Source organism: Sabethes cyaneus, chromosome 3 (assembly GCF_943734655.1).
Source record: "Sabethes cyaneus chromosome 3, idSabCyanKW18_F2, whole genome shotgun sequence".
NCBI classification, from domain to species: Eukaryota; Metazoa; Arthropoda; class Insecta; order Diptera; family Culicidae; genus Sabethes; species Sabethes cyaneus.
In genome coordinates, this window is record NC_071355.1 from 201,729,856 (window position 1) to 201,756,794 (window position 26,939).

The 26,939-nt window shown below is 42.7% G+C and overlaps 2 protein-coding genes across 2 annotated transcripts; both read left to right on the plus strand.

Moving 5' to 3' along the window:
- Nucleotides 1–405: 405 nt before the first annotated feature.
- On the plus strand, nucleotides 406–16,524 carry LOC128740874 (collagen alpha-1(IV) chain). Its single transcript, XM_053836446.1, has 6 exons — nucleotides 406–1,185; nucleotides 10,018–10,066; nucleotides 10,141–11,076; nucleotides 11,131–11,627; nucleotides 11,684–15,260; nucleotides 15,323–16,524. Exons 1-6 carry the CDS (start codon nucleotides 1,166–1,168, stop codon nucleotides 15,575–15,577), a joined length of 5,334 nt encoding a protein of 1,777 aa, XP_053692421.1. The 5' UTR covers nucleotides 406–1,165; the 3' UTR covers nucleotides 15,578–16,524.
- Nucleotides 16,525–25,883: 9,359 nt separating this feature from the next.
- On the plus strand, nucleotides 25,884–26,935 carry LOC128742875 (probable palmitoyltransferase ZDHHC24). Its single transcript, XM_053839365.1, has 2 exons — nucleotides 25,884–25,958; nucleotides 26,018–26,935. The coding sequence occupies exon 2, from the start codon at nucleotides 26,019–26,021 to the stop codon at nucleotides 26,877–26,879; it is 861 nt and encodes a 286-aa protein (XP_053695340.1). The 5' UTR covers nucleotides 25,884–25,958; nucleotide 26,018; the 3' UTR covers nucleotides 26,880–26,935.
- Nucleotides 26,936–26,939: the final 4 nt, after the last annotated feature.

The following is a 26,939-nucleotide window of genomic DNA, read 5'->3' on the forward strand; positions in this document are numbered from 1 at the left end:
TAAAATCTTAAGCGTTTCTAAAGCCTAAAGCGTTCTTTATCGAGAGACTTTAAAACTGACTATTAGTGGAGTTTACCAAACTTACAAAGAAACAATATCCATACAAAAGTATCCAAAAAATCCAAAAAATGTTCAACAAGTCAAATAAAAACAGCCCTAGACAGCAAGTTCCACAAACTATATCAGTTCATCCAATGATTAAAATCACCAACACAACTAGTGCACGACCACCCGTCTCCACTAGTCGAACGGAAAAACTGATCATCCCCAGCGCCCGTGGTGCGCCTCCTGGTTCGGCTCGCTCCGGCATCCGACCGACTGGCTGACCGACCGATCGGGATGTACGTACGACGGGACGGGAACATTAAAATTTCCATGATCGAGTCAGTAAGCTGTGAACGAGCGGACGCGCCAGATCGAAAGTAGCCGCGTCGTAGCTTCGACCGAACCGAGCGATAGTGTGAACACAAGAAGCAGACAGCCCGTTCTGTGGTCCTCGTCGTTACTTGCGCGCCTGCCTTGCCCAGTCAGTCGTCAGAGCTCTTCTTACTTCTTCCGAGGATGAAGAAATAAGAAACTTTCCAACAAGAACACTGCCCAACATATTATTCCACTTGTCTTTCGCGAGACGCACTGCACCGAACCAGCCGCGAAAGGGCGTGAAGCAGAAGAGTAGGGAAATCACGAAAATCGCTGATGCACGCGGGAAAACCTGTGAACAGAAGATTGAGTTTTTTTCGTGTAAATTATTATTTGTAAAGTTCCTAAATTAGAGAATTTTGGTGAGTGAGCTGTGGGGAGGCCGACTTGGAGGAAGACACAGGCCAAAAATTCCAGTTTCAAAGTGCTGCAGTGTTGACGTTTGTTTTCTCCAATATATAAGCCATTTAAAAATAGCGACAATCCAACCGTCGGATAGTGACCTCAAAATATAGCGAAGAAGACACCACGAAGTACAACAGATCGAATTAGTACTGGAATAATCACTAGCTGTTAAAAAGTGTTCAGGTGGACAGAAAAAAAAGTGGTGCAAGGAATTCGAAAGCAGTGACGACGCGGAGCTCCTGTTTCAGCTGACTGTGCAACGGCCTAAAGCTGGCCACGGTTCGCTGCTAGTAGTACCCGAGCGAGCCCTAGGCCAGGGGCTTCCGGGGCGACCATCGCTATGGGCACCCCAGTGAAATGGTGAGAATCCGTCCAGCTGATGATATGTGTATCGTAACCGGACAGCATTATGTTGCAAACTTTTAACTAATAGCTCATGTAATTTGTATAAATCAGTACGCTAAGTGTCTACACACAGTTGCAAGTGTAAACAATTGTGAATTTATTACATTGCAATGTCGCATTGCCTAAAGATCGGATTTCGACGATGACAGCAGACGAACCATGCAAAATGTGTATTGTGTTGGAGCTAATATTGACCCTCGATTGTCCCGTCGGGCAAACTTTGCATAATTGAGGAAACGACGAAAACGGACGCTGTTCAAGCACGATATTTTTTAAGCTAATCACTGTCAATAGCTCTGTTCGCCGGAATGTGGAATGTTCAGTTTACTTTTACTTAGTGTTCTGTTTTTCGAAGAAAAATGTTGGATTTTTAGAATTTGTCTAATTAGAAAAGTAAATTCTGAAATTTTTACGAAAAAAACTGTAAATGGCGTAATCATTGGTTGTGAATATTTGGAACATGTCTAGCTTGATTAGGAACAAGGCTTTTGTAGCTCTAAATTTTAAACAGTACATTTAATACTGGCGAATACCAACAACTTCCGGTGTGAGAATTTGATAATTGTACATAGACTGGAAAAACGTTATCTCCCGAGTTCACACCGAAAATTATTTTGAAGCACTTTCAGCCTTCACTGCACCGCAAAGTCGAGCGGCATAGAAATCTTGAACTCGTGGTTATTGTTGATAAGCACAGTTAGCAGAATCCATGATTAGACAAATTTAGCTTTTTCGCATGTATGGTCAAAACGCGTTAATTTTTTATTCGAATGGTTTGTCCGGGAAAAACAGTTGTACATCGGTACAATAAGTTTCAAGTTTCTATTTGTGAAGCAAGTTTTTGATTTTTTTGAGCATTATATTTCCGCGGATTTAATTTTATTTTTCTGACATTATTGACGTACAGTATTTTTTATGTAGACTATTTTGATGTTAATCACTTTACAATAATAAGGACTTCTATTTGTTATCGAAAAGATAATTTTCAAATTTAATATAACTTCCCGATCAAATGAAAATATCAAATTTATAAATTTATTTATAATAGGATGAGATCACAAATATACCAAATTAAGATATAATTTGATCTAGGTAACATCAAGCAAAGCAAAGCAAAGCCTAGGTGTTTCATTCCGTTATTGAAACTTGACCTTCTGTTATTATACGATAGACTTCGCAACCAGAGTACAGGACAATTGCAAGGCCAGTTGTTACGAACCTGTTGACTAACAGCCTCTCTCAGCCGAAATTCGAACATACGACGACTGGCTTATTTGGCCAGCATCATACCTCGAGGCCAACCGGGAGGCCATATCAAGATGAGTTACAAAAATCAGCATTCTGTCCTGCTTTATGGTTATAAACGAAAGGATGCAGAGTACGGTTTGAATTGGATTTTGTATGTCCAGAACGGGCACTTTTTGCAAGATAAACTCGTTACAATTCGTTGAGCCAATAGTAAAAATTTCGGAAGAATGGTAGGATTGCTAACTAATTATCAAATAAAAATACTAAAAAAGCTGCACATAATATCAAATATAAATTTGAAACTTAAATGCAAGTATAGAAAAAAATCATTGAATCGAAACGATTTAAATTGAAACAAAGCGTGTTCTAAGTAACAAAACGAGATAGAATCATTGTTGAACATTTTGTGTGTCGCAAATTTGATAGAAATATCAACTTGAGCTGCAATACTATAATATTTTTGTTTGAATCAGCTGATCGGGTGCTGCTATAGAGTCAGTAGGATCGTTGCACTAGCCCCCTAATTGTCCTGTACTCTAATAGCCGGTTGCGAAGTCTGGTCGATAAAGAAGGGTCAAGTTTTCAACAGGACGTTTATACTCATGGCTTTACTTTTATGAATAAGTTTTTCTTAAAGAAAAATATTTGTTGGGAAGTTTCTCTGCATAGTATAAAACTGAATACTTGGTGAAATTATCGAACTTTATATCATTTTCGGTTATTAATAGGTCAAATAGAATGCTCTGTTGCGGAATAGAAAGTTCTGATTCCAACCAAAAATTAAATACAAAATATCCTTACAATTTGTGTTCCAAATTTTTGATTGATTGTATAACACATACTGATTATTTTTTATAGCCGCACACACATTTCAGGCTTAACCGTGTAAAAAATTACAGAAACTATTGTGACACAATTTATTTTAAATGTGTTTGAAGATAAAAATCATAAAATAATCTATCTATAAAAAATTTATTTGTTATGAATTATGAAATTCAATGATTTTTTTCTATACTTGCATTTAAGTTTTAAATTTATATTTGATATTATATGCAGCTTTTTTAGTATTTTTATTTGATAATCAGTTAGCAATCCTACCATTCTTCCGAAATTGTCACTATTGGCTCAACGAATTATCTTGCAAAAAGTGCCCGTCCCGGACACACAAAATCCAATTCAAACCATCTAAGCTCCTCGTCTGAAATTGCGAGTACAGAAGTACTCCGCATCCTTTCGTACACCTCACCAATAGCCCGTAAATCCATCGGGACTATCCAATCTGATTTTTTTTTTTATCAAAAAACGTAATTGTTAGAGACAAACAGCATCAGATTGAAAACTGAATGGAACATAACTGCAGTACAATATTTAAAACCTGATTTAATCCACCAAGTGGTGAAAGAAACCTTTATTATACGGCCTTATTGCTATTTGAGACAGAAATCGACACGTCTTCGGAACATAATTCATCTATTGGTTAGCGTTGTGTTGATTAACATAAAATTTTTGGAAATTGAATAAATTTACAGAATTTGAACAAAATAGAAGCACTTATAAATTTTAATAGTTCTTTTTTTCATGAAATTGTTGAGTACGATGTTTCTAATGTGGGTAAGCGCAAGTAAAAGTAAGTTGTATTATTCTTTAACATATACATTGCGGTCTAGTTTATAGATGTTTGAACTATGCAGTCACATCAATAAAGTTTTTTTGAATAAATTTCATCAATTTTTATCAGCAAATGTAAAATGTTTAAAATGTATCCGTCTGTTGGTAGTCGAGTAATTCGGCGTCAAAATTAGAGTATTTTTTATAATCAACGTCCTACAGTTCCTAAACAAGCAAACATAGAGGTATGCTATATTTAGCAAAGTTGTGTATTTTTACAATTTGTACAACTTTGTAATACATGAAAAAGTCATACAACAATTACAAAAAGAACTGGAATAAAACAACTGATTTTACGAATTCATATACAATAAATGAGATTTGAAAGTTATAAGTAAAAATGTGCAAATTACGTGACCTGATTTTCTCCGGAACCACACAATCGATTTCAACGATCTTAGTACCAAATGAAAGCTATTACTATTAGCTTGCTATTACTAAACTTTTAACCAAGCTTTATTGAAAACAAACAAGTAGTTTAAAAGTTACCTTTAAAAAACCTGTTTTGACTAGGTACATATGAACGCCTGTTTCTTAGAGATGGCCAAACCGATTTATGCGCTATTAGTCTCATTTGAAAGGTAATATAGCTGGATAGATCACTATTGATTTGTTTTTTGATTGGACGTTTAGTTTGAATGTTATAAGGAATCGTGTACAACACATCAAAATTAACAATAATTTATAATGATTTTAACCAAGATAATTTAACTTCAATGATTTTAATATTAAACGAGAGGTTTTAATACTGCGAATATATCTGCAAAATTTCATAAAAATTGGTTTTACCGGTCAAAAGATATTTAAAAATAATTGAAGAAATTTATTCAAGAAAACTTTACTGATATTAATCAGTGGGACCAAGACTCAAAAACGCGATAATTTACTATAGCGTTAAAATGCGTAATTTTTTAACGTGTATATTTTTGGAGCAGTTTATTTGTAAAATACAGCGCATTTATTTGCACTATTATATTAGGGTGACCGTGAATCCGCCTAATACGGTGACACAAATTTTTATTTTTTTGAATGCGTCAAAAAATATAGTGTCTTTATGAAAATTGTAGAACACACTAAAATAAGCAGCTTTGCTGCATATGGTCTATTTATCTCTTATGGGTTGTGAAATATAATGTTTTGTTTAAGGAAACCACTTTAAAATAAATTCTGCTCAAATACTTTGCACATGATTTTTTTATAACTATCAAATGTTCTACAAAATTATTCAGTATGTTACAATATACTCTGAAGAGTGTTTATCGCTAGAATACATATGGTTACTCACTAGCACAGCGTTATCAAACAATTGGATTAAGCTCCGAAGAGGTGTCGATTTTTATATGAGAATATCCAGGTCAAAACTCTAAAAAAGTAATTTTTGATTCGACTATTTTTATGCTTTCTAAACCTATTTCCAGATATACCTCTATAAAAGAAAATAAAAGAGTTTGACAAACCGAGTCTTTCCTTCAAAAAGGAGGTACTACCATTAACCGTGGGGAGGATTATTCGGCACCAAATTTGGGATTTCTAAAAGTAATCTCATTTCTAAATACCGTACACGCACCTAATTTTGCGCACCCCACATTTTAGTCAAAACTTCCCAATTTACCCAAATTTGTATCCTAATTAACACATCTAGGAAAATATGTGTATATAGAGCTATACATTTGAGAAGGCTGCGATTTTTAGGGAAAATATGCGGCGCGCCGAATTAGAAACCATGCACAAAATTAGGTGCGTTTACGGTACGTCCTTTTGAAAAGTTACTCTTGGCAATAAATATTATGTTCAATGGAAAATGAATCCTTACGTGGTATCTAACATATCAGCAAAGGGGGCTCCGTAGCCGCAAGGTTACCGAGTCTGCTTTGACAAGCGAGTGGTCGTGGGTTCGAATCTTAGTAGAATCAAGCCATTCCGTGTCAAGTGACTTTAGCATGGGTTCATTCTCAGGCCCCTCATTTACCCTTCCTCCATGCTGAATACTATATTTACCCACTGAAGCCTCTTGACAGTGCAAAATACCCTCCTATAGTTAAGTGTACTGGTCAGAGGAACGAATGACTCCTCGCCAGGGACGTCTATAACATGGGATAGTACTGGCAGCGAGGTATAAGATGATAAAGTAGATCAAGTGATGAAGAAAGGGTAAGCCCCAATACACACAAGCACGCATAAAATTTAATAAGCATATCACTCACTCAATAGCGATTATAGCAAAAGGAAATGCAGTGCAGGTCATACCGCAAACACCCGGGCGATATCACAATACATCAACTATACTGATCGCAGTGATAAGTCCACAAATAAAAAAAAACATATCAGCAAAACTTCATTTCAATCAAAAATAATCGAGGAAAGCTGATTTGCTATTTGAGCTGGAAATATCTATATCAAATGAGAAATAAGATGATATAACAAAGGTTCCTCTCACCATTAGGTGGATTAAATCGGGTTTTATTAATGCATACGTCACGATAGGAGTTTTTCCCCAGTGCTGGAAGGTTTCTTTCGTTTTACCTTTGCACAAAACGGGGTGCAAACGAACCTTTGCTAATTATCGTGGTATTTCTGCCCTAGGTGCTATCTCTAAACTATTCGAAACATTTTTTTGGAGAACAGAATTGAATATTGGACTACCAATATATTGCTTAATGTAGCTTAATGCAAAAAGCCTTCGGGTACTAACCGAAAGATTGTGGGTTGAAATCCCACCTGTCATCGCACTTCCGATATATTTTTGGATCATATATAGAAATTTTCCAATTCATCCAATTTATCATTCCTCGCACCATAGACTTCTTCACTTCCCAAAAATGAGTTTTACGTTCGTCTTTGTATCGGGAACGGGAGGGTATTTTCGGCCCATCAAGCGATTGCATCTATTTTTTTGGCCTATGACCTAGTTCTAGTCGAAGAGCAGGCGGTTTTAACGTTCTTTTAATAAAAAACAGTAGATTACTTACAATCTGGAGAAAATAGTTAGAACATATTAAAATTGTATGTCGGCAAAGTATTTTTATTAGCGAAAGAACAGGAAAATAGGCTGAATTTAGAAACATGTCGAAAATACCTTCACGTATCCTACAAACTAAAAAAATGGCATTTGAACCAGTCGTTCTGGAAAAGTTAATGCAAAATTCCTCACACTGTAGCATACTACAACCAATTTAATCGCCTTTACATCGTTCATCATCCGTGCAATCCAAGAAGATTATCAAAATGGCACCATATATACCGACTTTTCTGCAGCCTTTGGCCATATAAACCACGAGATAGCTATCTCCATGTTCCACAAATTGGGCATTTACGACAATCTACTGACTTGGCATCGCTCCTACCTCACTGACAGAACTATGTCTGTCAAAATTAGTGTATACGCTTCGTCGCCCGTCACAGTTACCTTCGGTGTTTCCCAAGGGAGTCATTGAAGGATTGACTGTGAAGGATTTGGGAGTCATGTTTGCCTCGAAACTAACGTACAAGGATCACAATTCCTTCGTTGTATCTAGAGCTTCTTCGCAACTAGGATTCCTGTTCCGTTTCGCTAAAAGCTTCAAGGATGTATATTGCTTAAAATTTTTATATTACTCATGGGTTTGTCCTAAACTGGAATACTAATTAATGGGTAGATCAGACAAGGAGAATTTTATTGAGCACTAAAAAGCAAAGTCATGGGCTTAAACCGTCATTAGACATTACCCTTCTTTATCGACAGACTTCGCAGCCGGCTGTTTTAGAGTACAGGAAAATTACGAGGCCAGTGTAACGATCCTACTGACTCTATTAAGCAAGCACCATCTAACCGAGATTCGAACATGCGACGACTGGCTTGTTAGACCAGCATCGTACCTCGAAGCTAAGTAGGCGGTATTGAGCACTAAACTCATGCCGATTATAAATTCTGAGCAAGATTGGGTACTCACCCAGTAACTTCATAAAAACTTTCTTTACATTAATTTAAACGTAATCGGTAACGATGTGCATGTAATTTAGGTGCGGTTGCAGAAAACACTCGCAATGTACAGTCACCCCAATATTATGGGCCACCCAGTATTATGGGCCAGTCCATACTTTACGTTAGTTTCATACGTAACAAATTAGTATTTAACTATCGAGTATGAGTTCAATAGATAGAAGCAACGTTTCGCTGCATGCTTGATAGCAATACACTTAATTCAAATGCGTTAATTTTCTTAATTTTCCGATAGTTATCAGTTGGCTCCAATACTGGGAGCAAAATTGACTTTTCCCAGTATTATAGGTCAAGCATATAGATCAACAGTATTCGCTGTTTTTGACTACAATTGTAATTTGTTTTCAGTAAAACGAAAAAACGTGCACAGAGAATCAATATACAGAATATCTCTGGTTTCTGTAAGGGAACAGGACAGTAGTTTTGTTCTTTATTTTGTTAAATTGTTTCCAAATGCACATTATCGCCAAGGATACTATGGTGTTTTCTCAAACTCAGATTCAAGCAATTTGAATGAAGTACGCAGTTTGGTAAAAGGTAGTAGTGGTAGTTTGGTTTGGTACAAATCCAGTGTATGCTATGATTTTTTTTAGAAGGATCCGAAAAATATCAACTGAAAGCTGTTTCCTTGCTACTACTGGGCTGTAAACAGCGTGTTTGGAAGATATAAATGCCCAGTGATCTTTTCTCCTCCTCCTCCTCCTCCTCCTAAACCCACGATAGAATGATTATTTTTCGCTTTATTGAAAGTTTATTACTCCCCCATGTTAGAGGATCACAATATTCAGTTGAGTATATTTAAATACTATTTATTAAATGTGAAATATGCGAAGGCCTGGAAGCTACCCACATCTATATCGCTATTTCAAGACTAGTCACAGAAAATGCATGGTGGCTACCTGAGAGAGAGTCGCGAAGACGGTTTTCTTTTTCTTATTCTTTGACAGTTCTTCTTCTTATTATTATGTTTATGTTCATTTTCGGGCTGACTGTTCAAGCGCGTGCGTGAACTCTACATTGGACGTGAAAAGTGCGTGTCTTGCAGTAACATTTTTTGGTGCTAGTTGGTCTATGGGACATCAGCTTTTGCAAAAATACTGTATGCAACATACGATAAATCGGAAGCGCATAGTTAATTGCATGTAAAATGACACGTTATGAGTACTTTTGTGAGAAATTCGAAAGTATGCTTAGTGTAAAATATTATCAAACGTTTTTTAGCTAATTCCCAACGAAAAAATAATACCAATTTAATTTCTTATCTGTGTTTTCCTAAAGAACTACAAGGCGAAAACTTGTATGAGTCACCAATACTTTTCCATTTCTAACCAATAATAACAACTGGCTGCATTTGACAGTTCGAACTGGCTGCATTTGACGTACGATTTTTTCCTATCCGCGAATCTCTCTCAGGTGGCTACTATACAGCTTGATTTAAAACTTGACGTGCATCTTTTCAGATTTCAAAGTACGAAAGTTCTAAAGTCTTTTTTGATTCAGGATGTTGCAACTCTGTTACTACTCTTAGAACTAGGCAAATTACAACTCTTTATGAAATAAGTTTTCATGTAGCACTTAACGGGGCCGAAGAGGGGGTGATCACATAGACGAAGGTGCTGCTGGAGTCGGTAGTATCGTTCCACTAGCCCCTTAATTGTCCTGTACTATGATGCGCGACATTACCCGTACCAACAAACAGGATTCTTTTATGCTGACTGAAAAAATTAGATGGCATTAAAAAATTTACTCTTTCTATTTAATATATAGATATAGCTGCCTTTTATGTTTTCTATTAGATAGACTATTTCAAAATTCAGTCATAAAAAACCTAGCCTTCACAGCTACCCGCTATTAGTTTGTTACTAACTTGTTTTTTTTCTCTGATTTTTTAGGTTAATAACGACCACTCTTCTAGTATGGTTTGGAGAACACACATATGCGGTAAATAAACTAAACACAAATAACTGGCAGTAAGTTCTAAGCTAACATTCCATTGATTTATTCCGTAAATTTAGCAATTTTGGCAAGATTTAACAGGCGGCGTTGGTCTATTCAACCGTAACGAAAGAGATTTCGATCGAGCACCAGCACGAGCACCCCTTGATCCCAGTTATAATCTTATCGACACAGTAAGCAGTGCCAAAGGGCCACCAATTAAGAATTGTACCTCCGGTACCGGGTGCTGTACACCGAAATGTTTCGCCGAGAAAGGTAACCGTGGACTTCCTGGACCCATGGGCTTGCAAGGTCCAAAGGGCATGCAGGGTTTCACCGGTGCTGAAGGTTTGCCAGGCAGTAAAGGCTCCAAAGGTGAACCGGGTCCCATGGGACCGCTTGGAATTAAAGGCGATCGAGGGCGAGATGGTCTTCCGGGCTATCCCGGCGTGCCGGGAACGAATGGTTTACCGGGTGCAACCGGCGCACCTGGTATCCCCGGAGTTGATGGTTGCAATGGCACGGATGGTCTGCCAGGCTTACCGGGGTTGAAAGGAGAACCCGGACCACGAGGGTATCCTGGTTTGCGAGGTGATCGAGGTGAGAAAGGTGAAGCAGCGAGAGATCCAGCGAATTATAATAAAGGTCAGAAGGGAGAACCAGGTCGAGATGGTGCTGAAGGATTACAAGGCCGACAAGGTGAACAGGGTGAACGGGGACATGAAGGACGTCCCGGCACACCTGGGGTGCCTGGACCAGCTGGAATAAAAGGTGATAAGGGAATAAAGGGTGCCTGCACAAAAGGTGACAAGGGTGAGAAAGGTGAAAGAGGTGCAGAGATAATCTCGTTCGATGGGAGTGAAACAATAACCGGACCGCCAGGCCAGAAAGGTGAAAAAGGTAATGACGGGTTACCTGGTATTCCCGGTGAAAAAGGTCAGGCAGGAGATCAAGGACCCGGTGGAGATAGAGGCTTAAAAGGAGAAAAAGGCTTACCAGGGCAGCCTGGTCCTAGAGTATGTTTTTGGCATGTGGTATGATACTGTATTTGATAAAAATATTTTTTCCAGGGTCGCGACGGTAATTTCGGTCCAGTGGGCTTACCTGGGCAAAAAGGAGATCGAGGTATTGAAGGTCTGCATGGTTTGAAAGGAAATCCTGGACCAAAAGGTGAATCGGGAAGTGATGGTTACCCAGGTCTACAAGGCATTGCTGGTCCCCCGGGACCGCCAGGTGGTGGTGAAGGCCGACCAGGTTCGCCAGGTCCAAAGGGTCCACGTGGCTATCCTGGACCTCAGGGTCCAAAGGGTATTGATGGATTCCCAGGAGATCCAGGACCACGCGGACAGATCGGTCCCAAGGGGGGTCAAGGTATTCCCGGACGACCAGGTCCAGAAGGTTTCCCAGGAGAAAAAGGAGCAAAAGGAGAGCCTGGAGCAATCGGATTGCCAGGACCTCAAGGACCTCGTGGATTCCCGGGTGCACCAGGACCAGAAGGTTTACGTGGAGAACCTGGTGAGCCTGGCTTTGGTACTCCTGGTCAAAAAGGAAACTCAGGAATGGCTGGGTAAATGTTGTAACTAGATACTAATATTGAAACTATAGCTAACTTATCCATTGCAGGTTCCCTGGTCTAAAAGGTCAGAAAGGAGAGCGTGGCTTCAAAGGATTGATGGGAGCTCCCGGTGATGCAAAGGAAGGTCGCCCTGGTCCAGCTGGTAGACCTGGTAGAGATGGTGAAAAGGGTGATTCCGGACGGCCTGGTATACCAGGTATAAAGGGAGAACGAGGAGAAAAAGGTGACATCGGTGGACGTTGCTCGGACTGTCGCCCGGGAATGAAGGGTGAAAAGGGCGAACGTGGATATGATGGGCCTCCCGGGAGAATGGGCATTCCAGGCACACCCGGAGAGCGAGGTTATCCTGGTGAAAGTGGAGCCGATGGAAGCCCAGGCCCTCGTGGTGCACCAGGCAAAAAAGGAGAACCAGGTATTACAGGCGCCGATGGTCCGGCAGGTGAACGTGGTGAATCAGCTGTTGTGGCCTTGGATCAAATCAAAATGATCAAAGGTTCAAAAGGCGAACGAGGTGATACTGGTGTCATGGGTCCAAAAGGTGAACCCGGAATGTATGGACCTCGGGGTCCAATGGGACTGAAAGGTGACACAGGACCAAAGGGAGACAAAGGACGTCCAGGAGAACCAGGCATTGATGGTACTCCAGGTGCAGCAGGGCGCGATGGAACTCCCGGCAAACCAGGTGAATCCATTCGAGGAGAGCCAGGACTTAAGGGACATCCAGGTTATCCAGGAGAAAAAGGAGACAAAGGTTACGGCGGGTTAAAGGGAGAACCCGGTAGATGCTCTAGCATTCCTCCTAACTTAGAGGCGGCAGTTAAAGGTCCACCCGGAGAACCGGGTGAGAAGGGTTTTATGGGTCCTGTTGGCATTCAAGGAGAAAAGGGAGACAAGGGGGATCGTGGTTTGACTGGTTTATCTGGGGCAACTGGACCACAAGGTGCTCCAGGTCCAGTTGGACCTAGAGGATTACCAGGACCACGGGGTGAAAAAGGAAACCCAGGTCCACTGGGATTCCCTGGCATTCCGGGCAAAGATGGCAACCCGGGTATTCCGGGATTGCCTGGGCCAAAAGGCACAAAAGGAGACCCAGGCTTGTCGATGGTTGGTCCTCCAGGTCCAAAGGGCAATCAAGGTTTGAGAGGTCCGAAAGGTGATCGGGGAAGTGGTGGTGATCGCGGTGATTCTGGTCCACCTGGCATGGTTGGTTATCCTGGAGAGAAAGGAGATGCAGGAATTGCTGGAATTTCAGGTTTACCTGGTCCGGTTGGTCCGAAAGGCGAACCAGGTCCTATCGGACCTGCAGGCCTTCCTGGTGCTCCTGGTCGACCTGGTATTGATGGTGTAAAAGGATTACCTGGCTTGAAGGGTGATATTGGAACGCCAGGTGTAATTGGTTGGCCAGGACAGAAGGGTGATACTGGTCCCCCAGGAAGTGATGGCTCCAAGGGATTCCAAGGCCGCAAAGGAGTACAGGGTATACCTGGTGCCCCAGGTTTGCCAGGTTTGCAAGGACCGAAGGGAGAACGAGGAGAAAAGGGCGATAAAGGTGAATTCGGTCTTAGTGGAAGTCCTGGTTTACCTGGACCGCCAGGTCCGTTTGGTGTAAAAGGTGATAGAGGTTTAGTAGGACCTCCCGGCCTGGATGGTTTAACTGGTCTTCCAGGTGAAAAGGGTGATCGCGGCTATTCAGGAGCTCCAGGTCTTCCTGGTGAACCTGGAGATTCATCGGAAAAGGGTCAAAAAGGTGAACCAGGTGCACCAGGGTTACGAGGAGTCGACGGACGACCTGGTTTGAATGGACTTATGGGACCGAAGGGAGACCCTGGGCTTCCTGGATATGGAAGACCAGGCGCACCTGGCGAGAAAGGTGATCGTGGAAATCCTGGATTCGATGGCTTGCCTGGTATTAATGGAGAGAAAGGTGATGCTGGCGTCACTGGTTTCCCGGGTATTAAAGGTGACAAGGGTACCTCTGGACTTCCTGGTATTCCCGGTTCACCTGGTATGGATGGAGCTCCAGGTCCTGAAGGAGTACCTGGTCTGCGTGGACTTGATGGCGAGAAAGGCGTCAAGGGCGAAGCTGGACGCATTGGAGAGCGTGGTGATCGAGGCGATAAAGGTGACATGGGTCCTCCAGGTCCTCCTGGCTATATGGGTCTGAAGGGTGACCGCGGTTTTCCAGGTGAACGAGGTGCACCCGCACCGGTGCAAGATATCAAAGGTGATAAAGGCGAACCTGGACTGCCAGGTCCTGTCGGCTTACCTGGCAAGGTTGGATTACCTGGATTGGTTGGTGAAATGGGTATGAAGGGATCTATAGGAATTCAAGGTCAACCAGGATTCCCCGGTCCACCCGGATTGAATGGTTTGCCCGGTATGAAGGGCGATATGGGCCCGTCAGGTGAAAAGGGCGAGCCATGTCCTGTCGTTAAAGGAGAAAAGGGATTACCAGGCCGACCCGGTAAAAATGGACGAGATGGGGGTCCTGGACCGCTCGGTGAGAAAGGTGATAAAGGATTACCAGGTTTAGCAGGTCCAGCAGGCCCACCAGGATTGCCTGGTCCATTAGGTAGACAGGGTGAAAAGGGCGATCGTGGAGATTCTGGCATTGAAGGGCGTCCCGGAAAAGACGGTTTCCCAGGGCCTCCAGGACCAAAGGGAGAGCGTGGTTTCCCTGGTGAAAAAGGAAACCCCGGACCACCAGGATTCCCTGGTCCGCAAGGAGAAAAGGGAGACAGAGGTCGAGACGGTCGAGATGGATTCAACGGTCCTCAAGGTGCGAAGGGTGAACGCGGCCCGCAAGGTCCCGAAGGTATTCCTGGACTGGTAGGTTTGTTAGGTGAAAAAGGAGATAGAGGTATCAGAGGCTCTCCAGGTCTTGACGGTGCTCCGGGTGAGAAGGGCCAAAAGGGTGAAACCCCAGTTTTGCCTCCACAACGAAGAGGTCCTCCTGGTCCGCCTGGATTTGATGGTCCCAAAGGAGATAAGGGACTGGCTGGTCTGCAAGGTCCACCTGGAATTCCAGGAGCGGTTGGCGCTCCGGGTGAAATCGGTTTACGTGGCTTAGAAGGTGCTCGCGGTTTGCAAGGAATGCGAGGTGAAATTGGTCTGGAAGGTCGACCGGGTCGTGATGGGTTGCCAGGTACTCCGGGTCCGAAAGGAGAGGCAGGTTTGCCGTGCGCTCCTGCTCCAGATTATCTTACCGGCATTTTACTTGTTAAGCATAGTCAATCGGAAGAAATACCACAATGTGAACCAGGGCATATAAAAATTTGGGACGGTTACTCACTCTTGTACGTGGACGGTAATGATTACCCGCATAATCAAGACTTAGGTTCAGCAGGATCGTGTGTTAGGAAATTCTCAACTCTTCCGATTGTGGCCTGTGGTCAAAACAATGTTTGCAATTATGCGTCGCGAAACGATCGAACATTCTGGCTATCCACGTCGGCTCCTATTCCGATGATGCCGGTCACTGAACACGAAATGCGACCATACATTTCAAGGTGTACGGTTTGCGAAGCACCATCCAACGTCATCGCCGTGCACAGTCAGTCGTTGGCAATACCGAATTGTCCCAACGGATGGGAGGGTCTGTGGATCGGATACAGTTTCTTAATGGTAAGGACGTTGAAATGTAACAACCTTTAGAAAATTTACGAATAAATATTTTACTCTTACAGCATACTGCCGTTGGCCATGGAGGTGGCGGACAGGCCCTAGCAGGACCTGGATCATGCTTAGAAGACTTCCGTGCCACACCGTTCATTGAATGTAATGGTGGCAAAGGTCATTGTCACTACTACGAGACGCAGACGTCATTCTGGCTGGTGTCGCTTGAAGATCACCAACAATTCGAGCGGCCTCAGCAGCAGACCCTGAAGGCGGGTAACCTGCTGTCTAGAATATCGCGATGTCAAGTGTGTATTCGTGTTTAGTTCTTTTTTCTCTAGCGAAAAAAAAAATTAAAAGTGCATGACGAAGGCAAAAATGTTTAATTTATACAACAACGTGCCACACCTAAGTTATTTCTTAAAAGAGAATTAGAATATGTTGGGGGACTTTGGCTAATAATTATCGCTAGAGTTTATAACAAATGCAAGTCCGAAAAGAAACCAAAAATATGTAAAAAACTGAGAGTATGTAAGTAAACGAGTTTGAATTCCTGTAGCTTTTTATAAAAGAAATATGCAATTTTATTTTAGGCACTATAAAACCTACGCTAGTTGCTCTAATAAGTTACTCTAAATACAACAAAACCATGTTACTGCCTTTAAAAACTGAATCTGTCAAATTCTCATAAACTTCCCTGCAACGAATTTAGTTAGTTTATAACAAAGCTTATGTTCTAATGAATATTATTACCAGTGCGATTACATTTTGTGATTGATTTAAATTTCTTGATTAACGTGTAATATTCTAAAAAAACTGCCCATAATTGCTCGCTTAATTTTTTGTTTCGTTTCGAAGAGTATAACGATCGATGTGTTCATAAAAAAGCAAACCTTCAATAGCTCGTGGAGAAAATCGGTCATTTCTCTTCCGGGCTTAAGCGTTAAGGTTATCGTTTACGTTCTTATTACTGATTAGAGTGCCATTAGAGAAAAGTTATTTCAGGTGAAAACTAAATATCCAACGCTAAATATGAAGTCAGCCATATTACTCTAGAGAGAAAGAGGGAAAAAGAAAAGAATTTACAACACAGTGTACATCGATTAAGAAAACGCATTTTGTAAACTGTACATTTCCGTTCTTTTTTTAATAATACTAAGTGTTATAACCAAGTATCTCCTTTATCTTGCGTTTTCCAGTCAGTGTAATAAAGTCGCTCAACTCGAAATAAACGTTTCAGAACAACAAAAGTGCGCGCGGAAAGTCTTGAACAATCATCTTACCACTTGGTGCATGAGCTACTTTCGAACTTTGTATTGAGTTTGTTATTAGAAGGAAAGCTCATTTCCTTCGTTTGACAGCAGCGCTCGTATGTATTTCCTTTTTTTGATATAAATATTTCTGAATCCTCTACAAAAAAGCTAAATCATAAATCTGTAATCATGTTAGGTTCCGAAAACAGCTCTAGTGTATTCTTACGACGTATATAATGGCCAGTACTTCTAAAACCTTTTGCAGCCCATGCATCAATTTCTAATTGTTTCCTTATCGAGGTGAAAAACTACGAAGGCTTGCGAGTAATATGCAGCAGTCTTAAATTCAAATATCAAGCTTATATCGAGCTTAAATTTGATTTCTGAACAGTGTTGATAGTGTTTCGGATAGGACAGATACTTCAAAGCAAAGGCTGGGTGCTAATTCCGTTATCGAAATTTGACCTTCTGTTTTTATACGACAGACTTCGCAACCAGCTGTTAGAATACAGCACAGTGCGGGGTCAGTGCGACGATCCTATTGACTCTAACAGCCTCTCCCAGAAGATACTTCAATTGGGTCAGATACTTCAATTGGGTCCATAAAACCACTGCGACGATCCCAATAACAAGAGATCGACAATGCGCTACAACGAAGGATCTTCGGCATCCAAAACCTAGCGAGAAGTTTCTTTTAGTCTGAAGCTGCCTGCTCAGAAACGACTACTTTCTTCTGGCTCTGACCGATAAGCCGACAGTGAGGCTTGGATATCACGAGTGAGAGGATCCTCCATAACGATGGCTTCTCTGCATAAGCATGACGAGTACGCCATCGGAACGTGACAGGGATTACCGTCGAACTGACGATAGCCAAATCATCGAGCAGAGCTTCCTGCCGAACTTTATGTTCAGCCAGGCTCGTATGCGACATTGTCAAAATCACGGTAACTACTTATTACCGAAGGTACGGTTGGAGCAACCTCTCATGGGACTCCTTCATCTGTTTCTTATTAAACGATGCTGACCGACAGGGAGAAGGGCCCCAGTTCCCTGGCATATTCGCTTGTGTATCCCCTTACAGATGACTTGAGTTTATCATCGTCATTTGACCGCATCAGCGACTCGGGAAGACTGTTTGTACGGCTCTCAAATCTCCTGGTTTCCGCTTTCAATCTAGTGTGGATTGCTTCCGTCGTCGTAAAGCTTGTGGCTGTAATATCAAAGTCATTTGCATAGCCTAGGAGCTCGCTACCTTTTCTGAAAATCCTGAAGTTTGTCCTGAAAACCGTGTTCGTTCAATACCTGTCATAGCTGGTATCGATCAACTGTGTTGCATGCTGCTTTGAAATCAACAGATATGTGATGCGTAAGCACATTTTATTCCCAACATTTCGGCAAGTTTTATCGGAGGTGAAAATGGTGGTTCGTAGTGACGCAAGCTTCAATGAATCCCGTATGATAATTGCCTTCGAAACCTTGTGTTATCGGCAACAGCCAGCGTAACAGGTCATAGGAGAGTATTGTGAGACGGTGGGCGTTTAACAGCGTTATGCCGCGATAGTACAGCAGCCAAACAACTCCTTCCATCTCTTCCTACGGAAGCTACTCTTCTCCCAAAATCTTGGAAATAACCCAGTGTAACGCCGTTGCCAGCGTTTCTAGGTCGATCGTTGTCTTTACTAAGCGATCTATGGGTAGGCTTTGCTGGAAGATCAGGTGCTGGGACTCTAGCCTCTTCTGCAACTTCGCTGTTGAGCTATTCATCGAATAATTGCTTACGCATGCATGCGAAGACCCTGTCGACCACCTCTAGCTCGTTTGTGATCAAATTCCCTTCCTCGTTCGTATGTATGTCCGGCTTTGGTTTGCCGGTGTATCGTGGTCACCTGGTTCCATGCTCATCGGTATCCGGCCAAATTTTCCCAGAGGTAATGTCCAGATAAATTTTCCAAGCTATTTCTCCCCCTAAACGGGCTCTTCACGTAGTACCGTGGCATCTCCGATGACCGTGCGTGTTCTGCCTTAACCGTCTTCAAGGGTTTAAACGCCTAATTCCTCGGAAGAAAGCTCTGCCTTATGTATGTTCGTGATGTTAGAAAAGAGCTAAGCAAACCCATGGGTATAAACGTCCTGTTGAGAACTTGACCCTTCTTCATCGACAGACTTCGCAGCCGACTATTAGAGTACAGAACAATTACGGGGCTAGTGCAACGATCCTACTGCTTCTATAGCAGCACCTTCCAGGCGGGATTCGAACATACAACGACTGACTTGTTAGGCCAGCATCGTATCCTGAAGCTAACTGGGCGGGTTAGAGAAGAACCTACCATTTATGAGAACGTGGCCAAATCTGGTTAATTTTACGTTGGTCAGGTCTCCAACAAAGCCAGAATATTTTTGCATGAAAAAAGGTGCTTCGAATCACCAGGCCTCGAAAAACTGCGAAGTTTAACATCGTTAGTCGTTACCGCTGGTGGGGATGTATTCGCGGTGATTGGCTATGGTGCCTTATCACCAGAGTATACATCTCTTCTCTGTCGAGCTGGGTTCATATCCTCGATGACAGCTGTCGTACGTATGTTGCCTCCAGACGCGCATAGAACACTTCCTTCTCATTATTGAGTTTACCTTCGTGTGGGAAGAGCACGTTGATGATGCTGTAATTGAAGAATCGGCCCTTTGACCTCAATGGACACATACTGTCGTTGATGGCCGTCCAATTTATCACACGATCTTGTATTCTGCCCAACACTGCAAAGCCCGTTCTCAGTTCGTCGGTAAATCTAGGAGTTTCTATCGCAAAAGCTTTTCTCTTCGCGACAAATTTCCTGCAGAGTTACGATGTCGAGTGTGTAGAGTTCAAGCGATTCGATATTCACCGATCTGCAGTTTTCATTCGTCGTCCTCGTTTCGTCGCCTAGGTCGATGCCGAATATTCCGATCCATGTTTGTTTGAATGTTCGTAATAATCATTGTTTAAGTGTGTTGCCTTCATAGGGTAGGTGTTAACTAGGGTGAGGAACGTAGAGCCGCCCGTGACATGCGAACAGACGCTTATGACTGGCAACGCTACCGCTAATGTCGGTCACTAAAACACAGGGGTTGCTGAAGAGAACTATTTTCATCGCACTGTCGTCCGGCATCCGTACAACGTGTCAGGCCCACCGTTGCCTAACGACTTTCACCAGATGTACGATGGCGATCTCTCCAAGCAGGGCATGTAGCGCGTGATTCATATGTCTCCGCCACTCTCCGCTTTAAGTTTGTGTTCCGCCAAATATCGTGCACAGTACCTTCCTTTCGCACATGGCAAGGGCACATATATCCTCCGTGAGCAGCGTCACGGTTTCAAGTCCATAAAGAACTACTGTCAACTTCGTACGGTGGCGTATGCTTTTTGATCGCAGCGATTTACTGCTTGAATGCGCCGCTAATCCTCATTACTAGTGTTGTTGTCCGCGATCACCAGCGATCTCAAATACACGAACTCATCTACTACTTCAAATTCGTCGCCGTCAATGATTACCATCCGTGGCACGAGACGCACGTTTATCTTCTTTGAGCCTCTTCCTTTCATGTGGTTGTTCGTTTCGTTAAGTTATTACGACAGTTGTTGTTATCGGCTCTTCAGTTTTTCTGAGTTTTGGATTGCAAAATTACTGTTTTTTGTATCGAAGTTTGATTAAGGCGATTAATATCTATTCTTAGTTGAGTGATATCGTGGAGTTATAGTAATTCGTATGTTTCTCCGGTGGAAAAGGAATATTTTTTCGTTACTGCAAAGTGATTGTTTTGGATGCGCGGCTAAATCACCGACAGCACCAGCTTTTTCGTCAAACGCTTGACAGTTGCTTGAGTCTGCTTTATCTACCTGATACGAACCAACGAACCAACGCACGCAACGTAATGGAGAAAAAACAATGCTGCGAATGCAATAATGAAATTAATGATATCGAACCAATGCGCTGCGGTTTTTGCGAGGCTTACATGCATATAAGCCAGCAATGCTGTGGCATTAACGTACGTGGATTGAGAGATTCGTTTGCTCTGGGAAAGGTTTTACTCGTGTGTACTGCATGCAGAAACGAACTAAATAACCGCAGCGTAAAAAAATATATTTCGGATATACAATGCCAAACCAGCGCTCCATCCGTTCTATCTGCGCAATGCCAGCGTCTGTGTGATGTCGTCGAATCATTGAGTAACAAAATAGACAACATTTCACTGAATGACATGCCACCGCTTGCTCCTCCGCAAAACCCACTCGGCTCACCAATCTGGCCTGTACGTGGTGTTAAACGTCGTCGAGAAGAACAGCTGCCTTCCAGTGCGGCGGCTACCGATCGTGGAACAAAGGACATCACATTGAACGATCTTTCGGTTCCTTCCATTCTGCCTACCACCGCACCAGCAGCTAGATTTTGGTTGTATCTCTCTGGCCTGAATCCGTTAGCTACAAACAGTGACGTGCAAAAAATTGTGTCACAGTGTTTAAATGTTCCCGATACTATCGAAGTTGTGCGACTAGTACCAAAGGACAAAGATATTAGCCAATTGTCCTTCGTGTCGTACAAAATCGGACTTGACCCTGCGCTGAAAATTCAAGCTTTGGATCCTGCATCTTGGCCGGCTGGCGTACTATTCAGGGAATTTGTAAACCAGCCAAAAAACTACAGCCGACGACCCATAGCATCGGAAGAGGAGATGAATTAAGTTCAAGGCGTTTTTATGTGGACGATGGGAACCTTAGGGCTCCCATCAGAGGCGAGTATTTATGCGATAATTCTGTTCTTACTGCCCTAAGTGATTCCGTATTGCAGTGTGACGTCGATAATGCGCATGACATCACTCTCTATCTACAAAATGTACGCGGAATGAGGACAAAAATTGACGATTTTTTCTTGACGACTCATGAGTGTGATCTTGACGTAATATTTTTAACGGAGACTGGACTAGACGACCGCATCGACTCGCTGCAATTATTCGGCACGTCTTATAATGTTTTCCGCTGCGACCGTAATCCACGCAACAGTGACAAATCCAGCTTCGGAGGTGTGCTTATTGCCGTGGCACAATGCTACCCTAGTTCGATTGCCGAATCTACTTACAGCGCCCACTTAGAGCAAGTTTGCGTTAATGCTACTGTCCGTGGCAAACAGCTGTTACTTTGCTGCCTGTACATTCCGCCGGACAAAAGTTCCAGCATCGACATTGTCGATAGCCACGTTTCGTCTATTTGTGAGCTGTGGGACAAATGTACTGATCGGGGCTCGCTTCTGGTGTGCGGCGATTTTAATCAGCCTCGCATTGAATGGGGATCGGATGGAAGCCAAAATGTATCCTTAGCGCATCTGCCCTGTGCCAGTGCCGCTTTGATCGATGGTATGAATTTTCTGAACCTTACACAAGTGAACACAGAGCGCAATCATCTCGGACGCATGTTAGACCTGGTATTTTGCACTTCTGGATGCTTATTGTCGGTCGATCGTTGTGTTACCCCGCTGCTGCCTGTCGACCCTCACCACCCACCGCTTGTGATGTCGTTGCCTGTCTGTGATAATAGGACCGCTCCGGCTCTGATTGATGAAACAAAAAAGTTGAATTTTCGAAGGATGGATTTCTCTGCGCTAGATCAGTACTTGCTTTCTGTTGATTGGAGGGCTTTACTTGAGTTTAACGATGTTGATGAGATGGCATCGAAGTTTTGTGAAACTATTTCGCAATGATGAATTCTAATGTACCTCTTGCGAAACGACCGGCTTCACCTGCGTGGGGCACTCCGTATCTTAGGCAGTTGAAGAGGGAACGCAACCGAGCTCAGCGTGCACATCGTAAACGTAAAACAACGCTGACACAGCGCAACTTTAAACGTTCCAGTGCTGAATATCGTCGTTTGAATGCGGTACTGTATAAATCCTATGTACTGCGTGTGCAAACTGATCTCGGTAAACAACCGAAAAATTTTTGGAATTTCGTTAATTCGAAAAGGAAATGCTCGTCCATTCCTTCCCACGTGTGCCTTGACGGAATTGATGCTACAACCGTTTCTGAATCTTGTGAGCTGTTCGCAAACTTTTTCTCATCTGTGTTCGCCAATGAAACAGCGTCTGATCAGGATGCACTGCCTCATACGTTCCAGCTAATTTGGTCAACTTGAATGTGTTTGAGATTACTGCTGACATGATAATAACTGCTGCAAAAAAACTGAAGCGTTCCTTCTCTGCGGGGCCTGATGGCATCCCAGCTGTAGTTTTGAATCGCTGTATTGTACCGTTAGTCGTTCCCTTACGCATTATTTTTAACAAATCCTTCGAACAAGCTAAATTCCCGAATATTTGGAAGGAGTCGTTTATGTTCCCAGTGTATAAAACAGGCGACCGCCGGAACGTTAGAAACTATCGCGGAATTACTAATTTGTCTGCCGCGTCAAAATTGTTCGACATAATTGTTAGCAGTATGATGTTGTCTCGTACAAAAAACTACATATCTTCAGCTCAACACGGCTTCATGCCTGGTCGTTCCGTTTGTACGAATTTAATGGAGTTCACCTCTACCTGTATCTCGCAAATAGAAAATAAGAAGCAAGTGGACGCAATCTACACGGACTTGAAGGCAGCTTTTGATCGGATCGACCATTCAATATTATTGCGTAAACTTTTTCGACTCGGTGCATCCCAACAACTAGTGCGATGGCTCAGCTCGTACTTGCGTGACAGGGTATTGCGCGTGAAGCTTGGCACGTGTATTTCTGCGCAATTTACTAATACCTCGGGTGTTCCGCAAGGTAGTAATATGGGACCACTACTTTTTTCACTGTTTTTCAACGACGTCACGTTGCTATTGGACATCGGATGCAGACTTGTGTACGCTGATGACTTGAAATTATTTCTACCTATTGGAAAAACTGATGATTGTCGCCGCCTGCAAGAATTACTCGATACATTTGTTGATTGGTGTAAACGAAACTGGCTCACACTAAGTGTGGCAAAATGTGAAGTGATAAGTTTTTACCGTATTAAAAGTCCGATTCTATTTAACTATCAGATTGAGGGGTCTGAGCTGCGCAGAGTAGACCACGTTAGCGACCTTGGTGTGCTACTTGATACTAAGCTAACATTCGACCTACACCGTGAATCGATTATTTCGAAGGCAATGCGTCAACTGGGATTCATTTCTAAAATTGGACGAAATTTCAATGATCCGCATTGCCTGATATCCTTGTATTGTGCTCTGGTTCGGCCACTGCTTGAAAACTGTAGTATTGTATGGTGTCCTCAGCAGTTAACATGGAACCTGCGCATCGAACGAGTACAAAGGAAATTCATTCGGCTTGCCCTGCGACATCTACCATGGCGTCATCCCGAGATTCTCCCACCGTATTCTGATCGCTGCCGGCTACTTGATCTAGACTCGCTAGATTATCGACGAAAAACGCACCAGGCAGTATTCGTGGCCAAAGTCATCAACGGTGAAATTGATTCCCCCAGACTTTTATCTCTATTGGACTTTCGTGCTTCGCAACGGACTCTACGTTCCACCGGCTTACTGCAAACTCCATTCCACCGTACCGTCTTTGGATGTAATGAACCCGTCACTGCATGTGTTAGAACATTTTCTAAAGTGGAAGAATTGTTTAATTTCGACGAGCCATCGTATAAATTTGTACAAAGGTTAAGAAGCACCAATGTTTTATAGAAACCATTCATGTAGACTATAGTCAGATGAAGTAATAATAATAAATAAATAAATAAATAAATAAATAAATGTATTTGATCTTCGACGTAATAATTTTTAGACCATTTCTCCTAGACTCCGCTTTCAATATGTCGTAAACTGCCTCAGTTGTCGAAAAGTTCCTGGTTATGATATCGAAGTCATCTGCGAAGCCTGGGAGTTGGCCACCTTTGGCTCGTCGGATCACCCCCTCAAGAGCGATGTTGAACAGCATGCAGGATAAGCCGTCACCTTGACCTTATCGTGACCCTCATCGCATCTCTAAGGAACTCGAGAGTGTCCCCAAGTTACGCACGGAACACATCACTCGATCTAATGTACCTCTGATTAGTCGCATCAGTTTATCTGGAAAACCGTGTTCATGTATTATGTGCCATAGCTGGTTTTGATCGACTCTATAGTAAGCTGTTTTGAAATCAATATCGATTGCTGTAGATCAATATCGATTGCTGTAGCAGCTAGATTGCTGTAATTACCGCGGCATTACGCTGATCAACGCCGCCTACAAAGTGCTCTCCCAGATTTTATTGCGTCGTCGGTCGTAGGGCAGTACCATGTGGGCTTTATGGAGGCCCATGCTACTACGGATCAAATTTTTACTCTCCGACAAGTCCTTTAGAAATGATTTCAGGGCAGTATACGATACAGTTGAACGCGAACAGCTATGACAGATAATGCACGAGTATGGACAAACTGACGCGGCTGATCAAAGCTACCTTGGAGCGAGTGATGTGCTATGTGTGCACTTCGGGTGCATTCTTGAGTCCTTTCGAATCGCGCAGAGGATGGCGGCAAAGGGATGGATTGCTCTGTATGTTATTTAATATCGCTATTGAACGTGTGATCCGGCGAGCGGGCATTGGAACGAGAGGAACGAACTTCAGCAAGAATAGCCGTAGACGACCTCGATATCATTATCAGAAACTTTGGGACGGCGAAGACAATCTACGCCAGACAAAAAACGGAGGCCAGGGTTTCAAATCAATCCGTCGGAAACCAAATATATAATAGCAAGAGGCTCCAGAGAAAGCAACGTTTGCCTCCCACGGACAGTGGCTATTGATGGCGATGAACTGGAAGTCTACGGACTACGGACTACGAACGGATAGCGGAGAGTGGCGTAGGCGTATGAACCACGACTGGCAGGCACTACTTGGAGAGATTCCTATCGTAAACCTGGCAAAATTTGGGAGCCTACTGTGGGCCGACCACATCGCAAGGATGCCATACGACTGTGCAGTGAAATCCGTTCTTTTCAAAAACAGCACCGGCACCAGCAATAGAGGGGCCCAACGCATTAGATAGCTCGACCAGGTTGAAGCCGAATTGCGTGTGACGAGACTCGCAACAAATTCATATTAATTTGGCATTTTGCTAGTTAATTTTTCACGTTCAATTTCATAAAATTTAAAGGCGCGCAATCAAATCGTGTTATTAGTTGTTATTTAATTTGTTGTTGTTTATGTTAACCGTCTTTTGAAAATATTCCGCATATTTTCATCGATTTTCGCTGTTCGTCGACATCAAAACTGAACATTGGCTAAGTTTCGGCTATCTCACAAACAGATGTCGCTGTAGCATTATATTGAAAGCATAACGTCGAGTCCAGTTTATGCTTCGGCTTCTCAACTGACAGCTCACTCAATGTTTAGGCGTTCTTTGGGTTGACTGGGTTGGGTTGGGACTTCGCCGTGATATTAGAAATATACTTGCAAGTCAGGTGCTTATTCAACAACACAAATAGCTTTTTCGTACGTTAATAATCAATTTATTTTACAGGATGAGAATAAGAAAGCATTTCTTTCCACGTTCACTTCAGGATATCGTGGCCACCGCTTTTATGAGTGCCATTATTCCAATCACATTTTGGTTTGAGGTTTACGTTGTAATACCGGGTATCCATGGGACCGAATCGCTGTTCAACTGGGTCCATTTTGGTCCTGCTTTGTTTTTACTGTTTAATGTCAGCGCCAATATGCTGGCCACAATCTTGTGCGATACCAGCAGCGGGACGGAGATAATAAATGTGCCACCGAATGTTGCGATTGCCTCAGGACTGGGCTCAAAATCTTGGCACTTGTGCTCGACGTGTGAAGCGGTTGCGCCTCCCAGATCGTGGCACTGTAACACGTGCCGGGCCTGCGTTCTGAAACGGGACCATCATTGCGTTTTCACGGGGTGCTGTATCGGACATAAAAATCACCGATATTTCATTACTTTTGTGCTGCATCTTTTCGTGTCGACTTTATATGCTAGTATTCTGAATAACTATTTCATTTGGTTCGTTCGAGGAGACGAATTTCGCAACTGGGCTTCGGTGGTGAAGATTGTTTTTCCGTTGGCAATGCTTATGATCGATACATCAACGAAACAATACTATCTAGTCATATATTTAATCAACATGGTGGGCATGCTGTTCACCGGTGTGCTACTTATTTACCATGGAAGATTAATTTTAAGCGGATCGGTTGTTCACGAGCGAAACAGCCGAGATTTTGATCTAGGGCGGATGGTAAACCTCAGAATGGTATTGGGAAAAAGGTGGTATTTAACATGGCTAACGCCATTTACGAAGAGTGAGCTACCTCATGATGGAATCAATTGGGATTTGGTTCAAAAGGAAGCGTCTAAAAATAAGTAACTCTTACTGCCGCTAATATTTTGTGATGATCAGATTTTGTACAAATAAAACTAATATATG